This window comes from Callorhinchus milii, unplaced genomic scaffold, assembly GCF_018977255.1.
Source record: "Callorhinchus milii isolate IMCB2004 unplaced genomic scaffold, IMCB_Cmil_1.0 Scaffold27, whole genome shotgun sequence".
Classification (NCBI taxonomy): domain Eukaryota; kingdom Metazoa; phylum Chordata; class Chondrichthyes; order Chimaeriformes; family Callorhinchidae; genus Callorhinchus; species Callorhinchus milii.
In genome coordinates this window covers 2,411,513-2,428,051 of record NW_024704768.1, presented here as the reverse complement: position 1 = coordinate 2,428,051, position 16,539 = coordinate 2,411,513, and the positions used below count along the sequence as shown (strand labels likewise).

General features: G+C 48.9%; 1 protein-coding gene across 1 annotated transcript; it reads right to left on the bottom strand.

The window, feature by feature from the left end:
- Positions 1 to 175: 175 nt before the first annotated feature.
- mars1 (methionyl-tRNA synthetase 1) lies at positions 176 to 16,500 on the bottom strand. Its single transcript, XM_007909324.2, has 21 exons — positions 16,324 to 16,500; positions 15,228 to 15,318; positions 13,711 to 13,789; positions 12,976 to 13,110; positions 12,228 to 12,303; positions 11,295 to 11,467; positions 10,651 to 10,763; positions 9,763 to 9,879; positions 8,704 to 8,907; positions 8,113 to 8,314; positions 7,262 to 7,336; positions 6,952 to 7,122; positions 6,302 to 6,397; positions 5,565 to 5,682; positions 4,586 to 4,799; positions 3,922 to 4,053; positions 3,502 to 3,606; positions 2,700 to 2,883; positions 1,975 to 2,049; positions 1,325 to 1,450; positions 176 to 845 (listed from the first exon to the last, which is right to left on the bottom strand). Exons 1-21 carry the CDS (start codon positions 16,424 to 16,426, stop codon positions 696 to 698), a joined length of 2,739 nt encoding a protein of 912 aa, XP_007907515.2. The 5' UTR covers positions 16,427 to 16,500; the 3' UTR covers positions 176 to 695.
- Between the last annotated feature and the right edge of the window lie 39 nt (positions 16,501 to 16,539).

The window sequence follows — 16,539 nt, the reverse complement described above, 5'->3', positions numbered from 1 at the left end:
CAACCGTGGATGTTTTTCCCCTCCCTGAGGCGGAGAGCACTGAGGCCAGAAAAGACAGTTTGGTGGAACATTGTTATCTAGTATTTTCACACAATCATTGGAAGAATTTCTCCCCCTCTTCCCCCCAAACTCGCTTACTCACTCACACCACACAAACACACACAGAAAGACATTATGGTGGAAATAATCCTTTTATTTTATATTTTCTGTCGTCGTCCTAAATACACCACAATCCCGTCCCACCACCCAGGACATCGTGAGATACAGAAACACTGCACCAAGGTCACCCCTCTTCCTCTAAAATTAGAGGTGATATTAGCAGCACTCTGATCATTTATGGTGACAATCATATGAAACATTGTCAGGCCAATTTAACATTTTTTATTAAGCCAATCATACATCTGCTTAAGGTGACAGTGGCTCAATCAACTGCCGGGGGGAACAGATGTCTCCAGAGAGTTTGGGGGGGGGGGGTAAAGAGGGGTGGGGGAAGAGATATTTGCCCTGAGGATGAGGCAAACAGTCGAGGTTTGTTGTTTCTTCTCTGGAGAAGGCAATGGCAGTCGGTTTCATCTGTGAAGCTGGCTCTGAATGGACAGGAGACTCGAGAGAGAAGTCAGGCAGGAGTCACTGTGTGACATGCTGGAGAGAGACACAAAGAAGGCACCGAGTGTGACTGGCCCTGAGAGACGGGCTCACTTCTTCTTCCCTCCAGAGGAGGGGGTCTCAATGGGCTTCCCCTCCGCCACCACCAACTGCTTCTTCAGCGCCAGCAGCAAAGCCACCTCCTTGTCTATCAGCAACTTCTCGGCTTTCTGTGCCTTCAGCTCTCGCACGCAGTTGCCCTGAGAACAAAGCCACGGTGGCTGGACTTTTCTTACATAACATTCACTTGCATTCCTCATCGAGATTATTTTGTAAAATAATTCAAGACACTCGACCTCGAGGCACTGACAAGTGCCAGCTTTAGGTTTAGATTTAAGGATCTAGTTTTTGGAGCACTGGATATTTGACCTTCCTGAGGTCACTTTGGTTTCCTTCGTGCCTGAGGCCTTACATTTACATACATTATTATTATTATTTAGCCCACGCTTTACTTTACATTTTGACCACCAGGTCGGTCAGTCTTGGTGCGAATTGGGACTGGTGAGATTATCAAGGACAACGTCTTTACTCCCAGCACTCGCTCGCTCTGTTGCCAATGGCTGCTCCGAGTCAGAAAAGTACATTACTAGGTTGCCTTCAAAGACAGAGAGTTCATAAGCAGTGCAGTGTCGGCAATACTCGGTACAGAACTTGGGCCGCCCTCGGCCAAGTGACTTACCTGCTTTGCCACAGCCTCGGTCATCTCCTTAATCTGCTCAGGGGTTGCGGGTTGGCCTGGCTGTGTTGGGGCTATGGGTTGGCCTGGCTGGTTTGGAGCTGCCGTTGATTTGGTCGACGCTGCTGCCTACACACAGAGTACATGCAGCTGTCAGTTCTGAGCAGTCGGACTGCCCAGCCCAAGTGTGTCCGGAGAATATCTGGTAAACTATAAGTTGGGAAGCATCTTACTCTTCCCCCTCCCTGTCTCCCCCAAATTCCCAAAGGTGTTGCCTTGTGTTGGGACACATGTCCACAGCCTGGACCCAGCCCTGACCTCGTAACCTCGGGTCAGCAGGTTGTGAGGTCAAGCCTCGAATCACGACTGGAGTACACAATCCAGGGCTGATACTGCAGCATATTAGTGATGACGCCCTCCGTCAGAAGAGACATTAGATTGAGGACCCATCAGACAGTCCACACAGACATCTGATAGCTGCTGGAATGGAATCGATCCAGAGGTGTTTATGAGCAGGCTGATGATATTCAGAAACATAGAAACAGGAGGAGGCCATTCAGCCGCTCGAGCCTGTTCCACCGTTCTGTAAGATCATGGCTGATCTATACCTCAAGTCCTTGCTCCGTATCCCTTGATACCCTGATCTAATTTACCTGTTGGCCGCTGCCATATTTTTTCTTGAGGGCCTCGATTTGCTCGGTCTCTAGCTTCTGGAACAGAGGGCTCACCTGGGAGGACAGAACGTTCACCGTTACATTCAAAAAGAGGATTATTTCACTCACAATGGCAGCCAATCTCTCTCTCCTTTCTCTTCGCCTGTCCCTCGCGCACCTTCAGCATCGATGAGGAGCATGTGAAACATCGGTTTCGGGCAAGAGAAGCTACTTGTAACTTCCTGGCCGCAAACATTGTGTTTCGGACCCTGTGACAAGCAGGGATTCCGTCAGGACTAAAATCATTTGAAGCGGCTTAACAGTGACAGAGTGAGGGTGGTGGAGTCCTATAGTGTATTGGTTAGCGCACTCGCCTTGCAAGCGAGAGGACCTGGGTTCGATTCCTGGGTGGGAAGAAACCTTAGGTAAGTTTCCTTACTCCACCCACCTGTTTACCTAGCAGTAAGTAGGAACCCATTTGTTAGTCGAGTGGTGGATCACTTTCTGGGGGTAATAATCCCTTCAGGATAAATTAAAAAAAAACATTTGGTCACCCAATCTCCACAATTGGCTGCCGGGTTTTGTCCACAAAATAAACTTCACAGTATAGTCTGTGAAGCGCTTTGAGACGCCTCATTAGTGATAAGGTGCTACATCAAATTATTTACGACAGTTGTTATTGCGATTGGATGGTCACACATTTACCCCGAGTGCTCGCTACTCACAGTTCCTATCCTGTGGCCAGCAGGGAGGAGGCAGACAAAGTGAGTGGTCAGCACACTGTAGTCCTCGGGCGTCTGTAACTGAGCCTGGATGGTGACAGTCACTGTGGGCATGTAGGGCTGCAGCATCAGAGCCAACAGGGCTGAGACGTTCACAGCCATTCCAGTCACTGTGCCTGCTCGCTTCCTGCGCAAACAAACAAAATCAACACATCTACAGGTGGAACCAACACAAACATAGAATCGTAGAAACAGGAGTTGGCTCTTCAGCCCCTCGAGCCCATTCCGCCATTTTATAAAATCATGGCTGATCTGTACCACAAGTCCTGTTACCCGTCCTGCCCTTGCCCCGTATCCCTTAATACCCTGACCTAACAAATTTCCCAAAGACTCCCCCCCACCCCCTCCACCACCCATCCACTCGCAAGGGCAGCCCTCCTGCCAAACCCTGTTCTTCAGATTTACGTTAAAGATCCCGTGGCGCTATTCGAAAAGAGAAGGGATTTTCTCTCTCTGCCCCAGTGTTCTGGCCAACAAATCCCCCAAATAAAATTGGTCGCTCAATCCACGACTGTTTGTGGGACACCGCTGTGCAAAACTGGCTGCCCCCTTTCGCCTACAAAATACAGTCAGTGCTCTTCACTGTATATTCTGTGAAGAAACGCTTTTCAGAACATCTCGACAACGTGACAAGGCGCAATATGAACAACAACAGCAACAAAACTACATTTATATTTTGCCTCGTCCTATTTGTACCAACCCGTCGCTACCCAGTGCTCAAACCGCTCTCCGCACAGACACTCACTTGTCGGCATCGCTTCCTTGGATACGTTTCCAGGGTTCGTTCACCTGAATGTATTGGTTCCCGCAACGGGAGATGTTCAGGATGCATTTCAGAGCGTCCCGTATCCTGCAACCGTGACAAAAAAAAACTAATAATAATTTGGCCCCTCAATCCGCGACTGTTTGTGGGGACGCTGCTGTGCGCAATTGGCTGCCGCGTTTCGCCCACAAAATACACAGTCACTACACTCTACAGTATATTCTGTGAAGCACTTTGATACATCTCAAAGACGTGATAAGGCGCTGAATCAAATGGAAGGATTATTATTTATTTTTATTTATTATTATTATTAAAGTTCACCCATGTCAGTTTTTTTTAGAAGTGATAACATGCGTACAGTATACGTGTGCTTCGCGTGTGGGATGGTGTATGACTCTTTACCGTGCTTTCTCCAGGTGCTGGTGGTATTGCTGCAGCTCCCATGTCACCTGTGCCAACAGCTGCTTGTCCTCCAGGTTCAGCTCCATCTCCGGCACCAGTCGGTCGAAGAACTTGGTGACAAACATGCCAGCTCTGCCCGGAGAGAACAACCGTCACCACAGAGTCAACTCGTACACAATACAATACGACATTTACACAGCGCCGTTCACATCAGGAAGACATCCCTCCCAAAGCGCTGGACAGTCAGGGATTTACATCTCTGACAGCGTGTTTCAGTTACTCGGTAGACTTGTATCGCTGTATTGTAATGGTGTAACAGGACTTTGTATAGCACAGGCCCACTTGTATCTGTGGACATGGGATGTACCAGAGTGTGGAACACAGGCCACACACATAGCATACAGGTAGTGACATCGGTGGGCAAACAGTCAACCCAGAAGCCCTGACTCAACAGGTCGGCAGCATCTATGGGGAGAGGAAAGTGAGTTAACGTTTCAGGTCGGTGAACTGAAACTTTAACTCGCTTTCCTTTCTCCATAGATGCTGCCGAGTGTTCCCGGGTGACGATCGGTGCCTGCCTCACACCAATCCACGCCTTTTCACGTCGTCAGTATCTGCGGAGCGTCGAGCGGGTTCAGCCTCAGCCACGGTCCAGGGCTCTTACCGATTAATGAAGTTTCCCAGGTTATTGAGCAGCTCGGAGTTGTTCTTCAGTAAAAAGTCGTTCCACGAGAAGGAGCTGTCCTGCCCTTCAGGCCGGATGAAGAGCAGATAAAAGCGCCAGATGTCCGCGGGGATTCCCGTGTCCTTCGCCATGTTCCCGAACACTCCGACCCCTCGGCTCTTGGAGAATTTACCGTCTTCATAATTCAGGTACTCTGTAACCCAACAACAACTTGCATTTACATAGTGCCCTTCACGAGGGGTAGCGACTTGGAGCACTTAAGTAGAGGGGACAGTTAGCATCATAGCTGGTGCATGTTACAGAAATAGGTTATCAATAATAACACTAATAATCCTTGCACTTGACGTAGTGCCTTATTACGTCCTTGAGACGTCTCTCAAAACGCTTCACAGAATATACTGTTAAAGTGTAATGACTGTATACTTTGTGGGCGAAACGCGGCAGGCAATTACACACAGCAGTGTCCCACAAACAGTCGTGGATTAAATGAACAAACTATTATTATTTTTTTAAAATGTATTTATTTTTGAAGGGATTATTGACCCCGGACAAGCGATCTGCCAATTGACTAACAACCGGGATCCTACTGACTGCTGGTAAATAGAGGCGTGTGTGTGGAGTAAGGAAACTTGCCCAACATTTTGCCCTGCCCGGGAATCAAACCCAGGTCCTCTCGTTTGTGAGGCGAGTGCTCTAACCACTGAGCTACAGGACTTCTGGTTGATGACCTTTCGTCACATTAACCCACTTTCCTCTCTCCATAGATGCTGCCTGACCTGCTGAGTGTTCCCAGCAACTTCTGTTTTTATTTCAGATTTCCAGCATCTGCAGTATTTTGCCTTTAACATAATCTGGAGGATTAACTCAGGACCTCGGATGAATGTCTCACCCAAAGGACAGCACCTCTGCCCTCCCTTTATCCCCTCACCAGTACGAGGTGTCAGAGAGAAGACACTACCTGTTGCAATGAGGCTGTTGACAAGCGTGTAATTATCCTCGGCTCCGAGCAGAGAGCAGGGGAATATCACACTGTGGAAGGGCACATTATCCTTGGCCATGAAGTTGTAAAGTTGCACCTGGGAACAAAGAGGTCAGTGCAGTCACGCTCAGTGTGCCTTCAGCCTCACCCTTTGGAACTCCATCCCACAGTCCCTCTGTCTTGCCCCTTCCTCGCTTCCTTCAAGCCCTCCTCTTCGACTGGGCCTTTGCTCTCCCTCCTTACCCTCCACCCCTCCTGATCCTAACCACCAGCTCGGGTCCAAACCCCCGACTGTCCAGCGCCCTTGGGACGTCCTCCTGATGCGAATGGTGCCGTGTAAATGTAACATGTCGTTGTTGCGTGGAGCTCGTTTCATGTGACTAAACTGATCGCAACAACTCCCGCGTCTGAACCAGAGACGTCAAAACTCCTTGCAGCACTCAATTCACAGAGAATTGCTGTGAGAGCAGCAATTGGTGCCCAGCACAACTGCACAAACAGTGTGAGCTGATTGACCAGGTTATCTGGAGGATCGTCAGCCAGGACATCGAGGAGAAACTCCCTTCCCCTATTCGGATCTTTCAACGCCCAGCTGAACAGGCGCGGACCCCGATTTAAAGCCTCGTACGAGGATGTCGATTTCAAAGCCCCGTCCCCCACTGTCAACCCCAACCCTCGTGCCTCCGAGCCCGAATGGAACGGCCTCGGTCTCTCACCTCTTCAGGATTCTTCCACCATTTTTCCCAATGCTCCGTGTAGTCGGCGGTGATGGATATATAGCCAATTGGGGCGTCAAACCAGACGTAGAACACCTGAGGATAAAAGGCATCGCTCAATCAACAATAACAACACATTGCACTTGCATAGCGCCCTCACGTCGGAAAGACGTCCCAGGGAGCTGGACAGTCAGGGTTTTTGTGGACCCGAGCTGGGAGTTTGGGTCCGGAGTTAGGGTCAGGGTTAGATAGGTCAGTGAGAAATGGGAGTATAAAGCAGAAACTTTCAACCCTCCATTGCAGCTCTCTGGTTTATCTCACTTTCTTGAATCAGTTGTTTCAGGAACCAATTAGATTGATTTCTGTTAGGAAATAATACCTGGGGATACAGTAAGTGGTTTGGGACACGACATGTCAAGCGACTGCCAGGATGGTGGAAGGTGAACTGGATGGACCTTGCTCTTTCGTCTGACAAATTCTTATGTCCTCACCATAATAATGATCCTTGCATTTGGTATAGCGCCTTGTCAGGTTATCGAGAATATACTGTAAAGTCAATTGACTGAATTTTTGTGGGTGAAACGCGGCAGCCGATTCTCTCCCCCCAGGACGAACCCCTTCAGAATTTTTACAGCCACGGTCACTCCCACCTTGTCCTTGAACTCCTCCAGAGGCACGGGAGTGCCCCACTTCAGGTCTCGGGTGATGCACCGCGGCTTCAGGCCGTCGCGGATCCAGGAGCGAGTGATGAGCCGAGCGTTTGTGGTCCAGTCTCCCGTCGCCACCGATTTGTCAAACCACTCCTCCAGCCGTTCCTGCAGCTGTTAGCAAACAAAAACGACTTGCATTTACGCAGCGCCCCTCGCGCAGGGTAGCGTCCCAGAGCGCTTGGGACGTCAGTAAGCCTGTCAGGAGAGGGGAGAAAACTGGACAAGAATAAAGCCAAGATGGCGTGCTCACCTTGGGCAGGTCGATAAACAGATGTTTGGAAGATTTGATGACTGGTGTGTCCTTGCAGATCTTACACTGTGGATTCTGAAACATGGACAGAAACAGTTGAATAAATGCATTTATGACAATTATAATCCTCACATTGGACACAGTAGTGCCCCTCAAACAGACGTGGATTGAGCAACCAAATTATTATTTTTTTTTGAAGGGATTATCAGCCTCGGGAAACAATCCAACAATTGACTAACAACTGGGTTTATACTTACTGCTAGGTGAACAAAAACGTGTGGTGTAAGGAAACTTGCCTAATCTAATCGTCTCGCTTGCTAGGTGAGCGCTATAACCATTACATTATAGGGCTCCACAAGACGTGTGGTGGTGGGGAGGGAGGGGATTAACTAGACAAGAACTGTAATTGTATCAAGAGCCTCTCACTCATTTTCAAATCCCTCCATGCCCTGGCAGCTCCCTACCTTTCGGACCTGCTTACTCCCCACTCCACCACCTGCTGCCTCCGCTCGTCTGGTTCCAGCCTCCTGTTTCTCCCTCGTGCCTTCAGCCACTAAGCCCCGAAACTCTGGAACACGTTCCCTCAATCCCTCCGCCTTGTTCCCTCAATTCCTCCGCCTTGCCCCCCCCCCCTCCCTCCCTCCCTCCACACCTTCAAAAAAAAGACCTTCCTTTGCGATCGTACTTGCGGTCACCTCCCTCGCTCCCCCTCCCCCTGGCTTGGGGTCAGACTCTGCCACCGTCAAGCGCTCCGGGACCCTACCCCGCATGGAGTGCGTCATGTAAATGCAGGTTGTTGTTGTTGCTGCTGCTGCTGCTTGGTCACAGGCATGAGGCAGCCAGTGGCTCACCTTTAGCTCCACGGCGTTGATCAGTTTCCCACACTTGTCGCACTGGTCGCCTCGCGCCTCCTCGTAATTACAGAACGGACACGACCCTTCCACGAAGCGGTCGGCCAGGAACCGCTCGCACCGGTTACACCGCAACTGCTCCACCGTGTCGTTCACCAGGAAGTCCCTCTGCAGCAGGCGGTTGAAGATGTCTTGTGCGATCCTGGCCGAGAGAGAGAGAAAAAACATCAATTCATTCTAAATCTGAACAATCCCTGCATTCGATACAACGCCCGCCCCTTGATGTCAAAATATCTCAAAGCGCTTCGTGGGAATTAGTAATAATACTACTAACAATAATAATCCTTGTATTTGATACAGAGCCTTATCACGTCTTCGAGACGTCTCAAAGTGCTTCACAGAATAATCCCTCTATCCCTCCGCCTCGCCCCTTCTTCCCCACCTACAGGTCGCGCTGAAGACCTTCCCGTTCGACCGCGCCTACGTTCACCTCCTCCTGGCTCGGCGCTGCGCTCCGCCACTGGGACGCTACCCCGCGTGAGGGGCCCGGTGCAAAAGCAAGTTGTTGTCATGGCTGAACACGCCCTATACCTGGTCTGATGCTCTGTGGTTGTCCTTCCGAAGTAATCAAAGGAGATGTGGAACCACTGGTAGATCTGGCTGTGGATGGCATTGTACTTGTCACAGATCTGCTGCGGGGTCAGCCCCTCCTCCATGGCTTTGGTTTCCGTGGCCGTGCCGTACTCGTCCGTCCCGCAGATGTAGAGCGTGTTCCAGTTCCTCATACGGCAATACCTGAGAAGAGCAAGCACACACGTGAGCAGGTTATTAATATTAATAATAATCATAATGCTTACTTTTGATTTAGCGCCTCATTACGTCGTTGAGATGTCTCAAAGCGCTTCACAGGATAGATTGTAAAGTGAATTGACTGTGTTTTTTGTGGGCGAAATGCGGCAGCCAATTGCGCACAGCAGCGTCCCCACAAACAGCCGTGGATTGAGTGACCTAATTGTTATTATTCTTATTTTGTTTTTTTGGAGCGCTTATTATCCCCGGAAAAGGGATCCGCTGATCGACTAACAACCAAGGAAACAACTAAGGAAACTTGCCTAAGGTTTTACTCCGTCTGGGAATCGAACCCGGGTCCTCTCACTTGCGAGGTGAGCACTGCGCTACAGTTTACAGTTTACAGACAAAGTGCCTCATCATATCGCGTGTCTTATCAAGTCAAAATATCTCAAAGCCATTCTGCGTTGTGGAAGCTCATCCAGGACTTGGGACTCAATGCCTTAGTTTCTTCCTAAGTTTAAGCCCCCTCTATCCCCACCCAACAACTACACAGCGCCCCTCACACAGGGTAGCGTCCCGGACAGTGGCGGAGCACGACTCCGAAGCGGGGGAGGGAGTAGGTGACTGTAACAACAACAACTTGGATTTATATAGCGCCCTCCATGTCGGACGGTGTCTCAGAGCGCTTTACAGTAACGGATCCTGGGACCAAGCCAGAGGGGGAGGAAAGTGACTAAAGGCGCGGTTGAAAAGAAAGGTCTTCAGCAGAGATCTGTAGGCACGATCGAAGAGGAAGGTCTTCAGACACGACCTGAAATTGGGGAAGGAAGGGGGCAAGGCACATAACACACTTCTTACCTGGCAAAAACATCTGCACTGAGGACACAACCGATGATGTTGCCCAGATGTGGCACGTTATTTACGTAGGGCAGGGCGCTGGTGATCAGAATGTTCCTCTCGTTCTTCTTTGGCAAACTGAGAAATGAAGGAAATGGAGGCCAGTGAATCAGAGCTGCCCGAAGAGTTCAGCGTAACCCGCTGGAAGGAGGACAACAACAAAACATTTTCCAATGTGCTGAGTTTTTATCTTGGTGATGATAATAATGTAATAATCTTTGCATTTGATACGGCGCCTTATCATGTCGTTGAGGCGTCTCAAAGCACTTCACGGGACACACTGTATTTTGTAGCCAAAATATTTCAAGAGAAAAATTTCACTAACAAGAAGAACTAAGCGGGTTAAGAGAGAGGAAGCCTGATAGAGGTGCTCAAAAGCACGCAATGGTTTGATAATATCAACCTGTTTGCTTCCTCTCCTCAGCAGTCTGTGGCCTGCTCCACGCCCTACGCCCGGCCCGCCCAACCATCGGCGGTCAGGCCTTCAGCCTCTCTGCCCCCACCTTTTGGAACTCTATCTCACATTCCCTTCGCCTCGCTCCCTCCCTATCTTGTCTCCTTCAAGGCACATCAAGACCCTCCTCTTCGACTGAGCTTCGGTCACCCTCCTACCCCTACCCTTCCTGACATCCACCCCCTCCTGATTACAAACCCCAGCTCCGGTCCAAATCCCCAACTCTCCAGAGCCTTGGGACGTCCTCCTGACGTGAAAGGCTCTGTGTAAACATAATTTTGTACTGTATTATATTGTTAGATCTTCGTTAGATCACAGCAGAGCTTTGAATCCCATTCCCCTGCCTTTTCCCCACGCCTTGGTGCCTGGCACAGTAAGCTGGTGTCGCTGCTCACATCGGGTGCTGGACCAGCTTGGGTTTGGACATTTGCACCCTTCCATGTCTCCAGGCGTCCTCTGCTGCTTGGATCTCCTCCTCGGTGAACGTCTGGCCGGGAGCTTCGCCTTCCTGCACGCATACACAGAACTGAATTACAAGCTGCATCAACAGCTCGCGCTTATGTAGCGCCGTTCACGCTGGACGGCATCTCGGAGTGCTTAAAAGCAATGAATGCCCTGTTGGCTGGTGCTTTATTGTGCTTTGCTACCTTCAACATGACCTATACTTAAAGCAATATCCAACAACAACTTACATTTACAGTGATTTTCACAAGAGGCAGCGTCTCGGAGCGCTTAACAGTGGTAGAGCCTGACACTGAGCCAGCGGGGGAGGGAGGAGGTGACCGTAAGCACAGTCAAAGAGGAAGGTCTTCAATCGTGATCTAATAGAGGGGAAGGAGGGGGCAAGGCGGCTGGATTGAGGGAGTGAGTCTCAGAGCGCTTCATGGGATAGACTGTAAAGTGAATTGATTGTGTAGCTTGTGGGCGAAACGCGGCTGCCAATTGCACACAACAGTATCCGACAATCAGTGATGGATTGAGTGACTATATTATTATTATTTGGAAATTATGCAGAGAGCAAATGGCTGACACACAGTACCTCTTGTCCATTGGAGGCGGGTTTCTCGGAAAGCAGAGTGGAGACTGGCTGCTTCTGCAAATAAGCTTTGAAAGCCTGGACTCCTTTTCCCTGGAGGACCGACTCCGAGGCTTTGCGGCAGGAATCCAACATGTTCATTCGCTCAAACCACTCGCACACCATCAGCAACTCCTCTGTGGAGAAATCCCAAGTTCATAACGCTTCAATTAAATGATCCTTTCATTTCGATTCTGCGGCTTTTCCCGTTGGGAGAATTTCCTGTTGCAATAATAATAATCCTTGCATTTGATACAGTGCCTTATCACATTGTTGAGACGTCTCAAAGCGCTTCACAGAATATACTGTAAAGTGCATTTTGTGGGCGAAACCCGGCAGCCAATTGCGCACAGCAGTGTCCCACAAACAGTTGTGGATTGAATGACCAAATTATTATTATTTTTTGAAGGGATTATTACACCTTGAAGTGATCCGCCAATCGGCTAACAACTAACAATTAATAATTAGCAACTCTTTGACCGTGCTTTTAGTAATCTTTCCTTTCCAGTCCTTTTTAGCTCCCAACCCTCAGCTCAGTTGTCCAGCTAGCAGTGTAGTTGCCCTTTGAAATGTCTTCCTAACGTGAAAGACGTTATATAAATCGTAAATTGTATTGTATTATTTTGTGTGACCATTGGATTTCACCGCTCCCCCACCTGCACTCGCCCACATCCTGCAATTACAGAGGAAGTGCAGATACAACCTCACACAGCCTTGCCCCCTCCTTGCCTCCTTCAAGACCCTCCTCTTCAACCGTGCCTTCGGTCACCCCCTCTACCCTCCCTCCCTACCTCCTACTCTCCTGATCCCAACCACCAGCGCCTTGGGACGTCCCCCCATGACGTGAAAGGCGCCATAAAAATGTAATTTGTCATCGTTGTAGTTGTTGTTGTTTACCTGAAAGATGAGTAGGATCCACAAGAATGGGGTAGAGCGCCCCCCACAGGACAACGTCAGCAACTGTTACAGCGGCCTTCGAAAAGATCAGAGGCGGCGGTTACGCAAGGCCTAACCGAGCAGAGGCCGGTAAGACGTATATGCACATCATACACAAGGCACCGTTAAATTTAATGTAGAAGGTCCCTCGATTTTGAGATAAGAAACCACTAAGCTACAAGACTCCACAAAACAATAAATACTCGACTATAATAATAATAATCCTTTCATTTGATATAGCGCTTTTCACGTCGGGAGGACGTCCCAAAGCGCTTCACAGAACACACTGTAAAGTAAATTGACTGTACATTTGTGGGCGAACGCGGCAGCCAATTGCGCACAGCAATGTCCCACAAACAGTCGTAGATTGAAAATGACCAATTTATTATTGTTTTTGGTTTTAGAGGGATTATTATTAGGCTCTGTGTGGAGTAAGGAAACTTGCTCAAGGTTTCGCCCTCTGCCTGGAATTGAACTCAGGTCTCTCGCTTGCCAAGCGAGTGCTCTAACCACTGAGCTACAGGACTCCACGAGTATAATTACTGTGAAGTACTTTGACGTTACAGACTATAAAAATGTAAGGTTATAAGCAAGTTATCAACAATCAGGGCGAAGCTAGGATTAAACATCTGAGGAGGCAACTCATGAATATTCAAATGATGTTTTTTTCCTCTCTTGCCGATTTCCCCCGAGGGTGAGGATAACTTACCGAGGTGAGGTAAGGAGTTGCCGTCTTGATCAGGCTTTGATTGATGTGAGCCAGGAGCTTGCTCACCGCGCTCGCTGCCTGCTCATTCTTCTTGCCCTGAACGACTGACGTGTGCAGCCACACGTTCACCGCCGGCTGCAATCAAAACGCCGTCCATTACAAGTAGATAATAATACTAATATAATAGTCTAATAATACTTTGATATAGCGCCTAATCACGTCTTTCGAGACGTCTCAAAGCGCTTCACAGGATACACTGTAAAGTGGAGTGACTGTGTATTTTGTGGGCAAAACGTGGCAGCCAATTGCGCACAACAGTGTCCCACATGTTGGATTCAGTTATCAGATTAGAAGCATGAAAATAGGAATAAGTAGGCCATTCAGCCCTTCGAGCCTGTTCCGTCATTCTGTAAGATCATAGCTGATCTATCCCTCAAGCCCTTGCCCCCATATCCCTTGATACCTTTACCTAACAAATATCTATCCTCCTCAGTCTTAAAAATGTGAATGGATCCAGCCATAATCCACAGCCTTTTAGATTGGAAGGTGAACAACAACAAATTACATTAACCCAAGGGGCTGGACTGTCAGGGATTTGGACCCGAGCTGGGGGTTGGGAGCAGGAGGGGTAGAGGGCAGAGAGGGTGGGGAGTAAGAGGGTGACTGAAGGCATGGCCGAAGAGGAGGGTCTTGAAGGGCCCATGTGCTCAGTCAGTGGCCATTCTATCACAGTACCTGTAGTCGGGCTGCTTCCCATTCCAGCCACTGATTTGTAGCATCACTTGGCTCTTTCCCGCTGAGTGTAAACAGGTACCTGTAGGAAACAGTAAAACACTGGCTGTGACATGTGGAGGCCTATACTATTGGAAGTGGTCCCTGTACTAATCTATCTCTGATCCCACCCTCGTCTTAATTCACGCCGAGTTAAGGCTCTACAAGATTCAGTGACTATCTGTTACCTCACCAAGAGGTTCACACCTGAGCTGAGACAGTGACTGCCAGCGTCAATAACATCAATGTGGAATAACATCAATGCTGAGTCTGACATTGTCCTTATTCAGCCTTTACAACAAATGTGCTTCCATTGTTTCATGGAATTTTACAGCACAGAAGATGACCATAATAATAATCCTTCAATTTGATATAGCGCCTTATCACTTCTTCGAGACGACTCAAAGCGCATCATACCTGTACTGTCTCGCTGAGAAATCTAACCACTTTCCTGCCCTATCCGTAAAACCCTTTATATATTTTTTTCAAATACGGTACTTGTCTAATTCCTTTTTAAATGTTTTACAGGTGTGAGGGACGTATGGTGGTTGGAAGTGAGTTGCGGGATGTCTGGCTGTTTTGATTTCTTCACACTAAAAAATTTAGAGCCAAGTTATTTTCATTTCCAGAATTCTTTTGGGAAAGATGATGTAATAATAATAATCTTTGCATTTGATATAGCGCCTTATCACGCCTTTGAGACATCGCAAAGTGTTTCATACAATATACTGGAAAGTGAATTGACTGTATTTTGTAGGTGAAAGAAGAACTTTTCAGCTTCTATTTAGCTCAGTCTCTAAACCGCAAATTAGTTTAGCTAATACAGTCAATTCAATCGAACCTCACTGTAAGGAACTGACTTGATAAGATTGTTATAATCAGGGATAGTAATAAGAATAATCCTTGCATTTGATATAGCGCTTTTCACGTCTTCTCGACGTCTCAAAGCGCTTCACAGAATATACTATAAAGTGAATTGACTGTATATTTGTGGGCAAAATGTGGCAGCCAATTGTGCACAGCAGCGTCCCACAAACAGTCCTGGATTGAAATTACCAATTTATTATTTTTTCCTCGAGGGATTATTATCAGGTGTATGGCGTACGGAAACTTGCCCAAGGTTTCACCCTGCCGGGAATCGAAACAGGTCTCTCGCTTGCAAAGCGAGTGCTCTAGCCAATGAGCTGCAGGGTTTGGCCGTCAAAAAGGTGCATAAAATCAGGGCCTGCCTTTGGGATCGTTAAACCGGGGGGCTTGGTATAAGCAGGGTTTGTTACAGTGAGTTTCGACTATATTTGCTGTGCGCAATTGGCTGCCGCGTTCGCCCACAAATATACAGTCAATTCACTTTACAGTGTGTTCTGTGGAGCGCTTTGGGACGTCCTCCCGACGTGAAAAGCGCTATATCAAATGCAAGGATTATTATTATTATTATTATTGAATACAGCCTGTCACACAATTATGCAATGTATTCAACTTACTGACAGATTGCATTGGTCGAAAAGATAAAGCTTCCTGTTGGTAACTGCAGAGCCGGCAGCTTTGACTGTGACAGGAAAGGTACAACGCGCTCTGAGGAGAGAAATGCACACAGAAGCTGTCAGGATGAGAGATAATAGATTGTATTGAAGCACTTTTGAGATTTACAATGTAAACTGTAATTATTTGACTTCGAGCTTGGCTCAAACAGTTGCATTCTTGCCTCGGGGTCAGAAAGTTGTGGGCTCAAGCCCCCAAGTTGAGGACTTTATGAGCTCATAGTCCAGACTGACTCTCAAGCGCAGTCATTGTCATTCTTTCAGATGACATGTTAAATCCCGGCTATTCATTAAAGATCCCGTGACACTATGTACTGTATAAAGAGAAGGGAGTTTCCTCACGGTATCCTGGCTAACAATTCCCCCGAGATTCATCTGTCAGTAAAATGTAAAAAATCATTCACTTCACTGTGTCTGGGACCTCGTTGTGTGAATATAGTTGTCACGTTTACCTACAAACACACGGTCACTACACTTGACGCTGAGAGGTGCTTTGAAACACAAACATTACAGGTGTTGGATGAAATGCACAAACCATTACCACTAACAGCTTTGCATATTTGATAGCATCAAAACGGCTCAAAATGTTTACAGCTCCCCCAGACCCGCTCTCCCTCATTCCCCCTCTCAGCCCCTCTCCCTCCCCTCATCCCCTCTCTCTCCTCTCCCTCATCCCCTCTCTCTCCTCTCCCTCATCCCCTCTCTCTCTCCTCTCCCTCCCCTCATCCCCTCTCCCTCCCCTCATCCCCCCTCTCCCTCCCCTCATCCCCCCTCTCCCTCCCCTCATCCCCTCTCCCTCCTCAGCCCCTCTCCCTCCCCTCATCCACTCTCCCTTCCCCATCCCCTCTCCCTCATCCCCTCTCTCCCTCCCCTCATCCCCCTTCTCCCTCCCCTCATCCCCCTCCCCTCATCCCCCTCCCCTCATCCCCCCTCCCCTCATCCTCCCTCCCCTCATCCCCCCTCCCCTCATCCCCCCTCCCCTCATCCCCCTCTCTCTGCAACAGCCTGTGGGGCCGTCACCATAGCAACCAGCCCTCACCCTCCAGGCTGACGGGCTGAAACTCGGGCCCGACTCCGCTCAGCTCAGCGGCCGCCACGACCTTCAGGCCGCCGGGGTTCCCCGAGTTCAGGTAGACCTTCATGGCGCGGCTGTTGCGTTGTGAGGTCTGTCAGGGTCCGCAGCCCGGGTCGCCGGCTTCTTCTCCCCGCGGGGGGTCCGGCTGCGCTGATGCAATAGACCGGAAGCCCCGGCGTC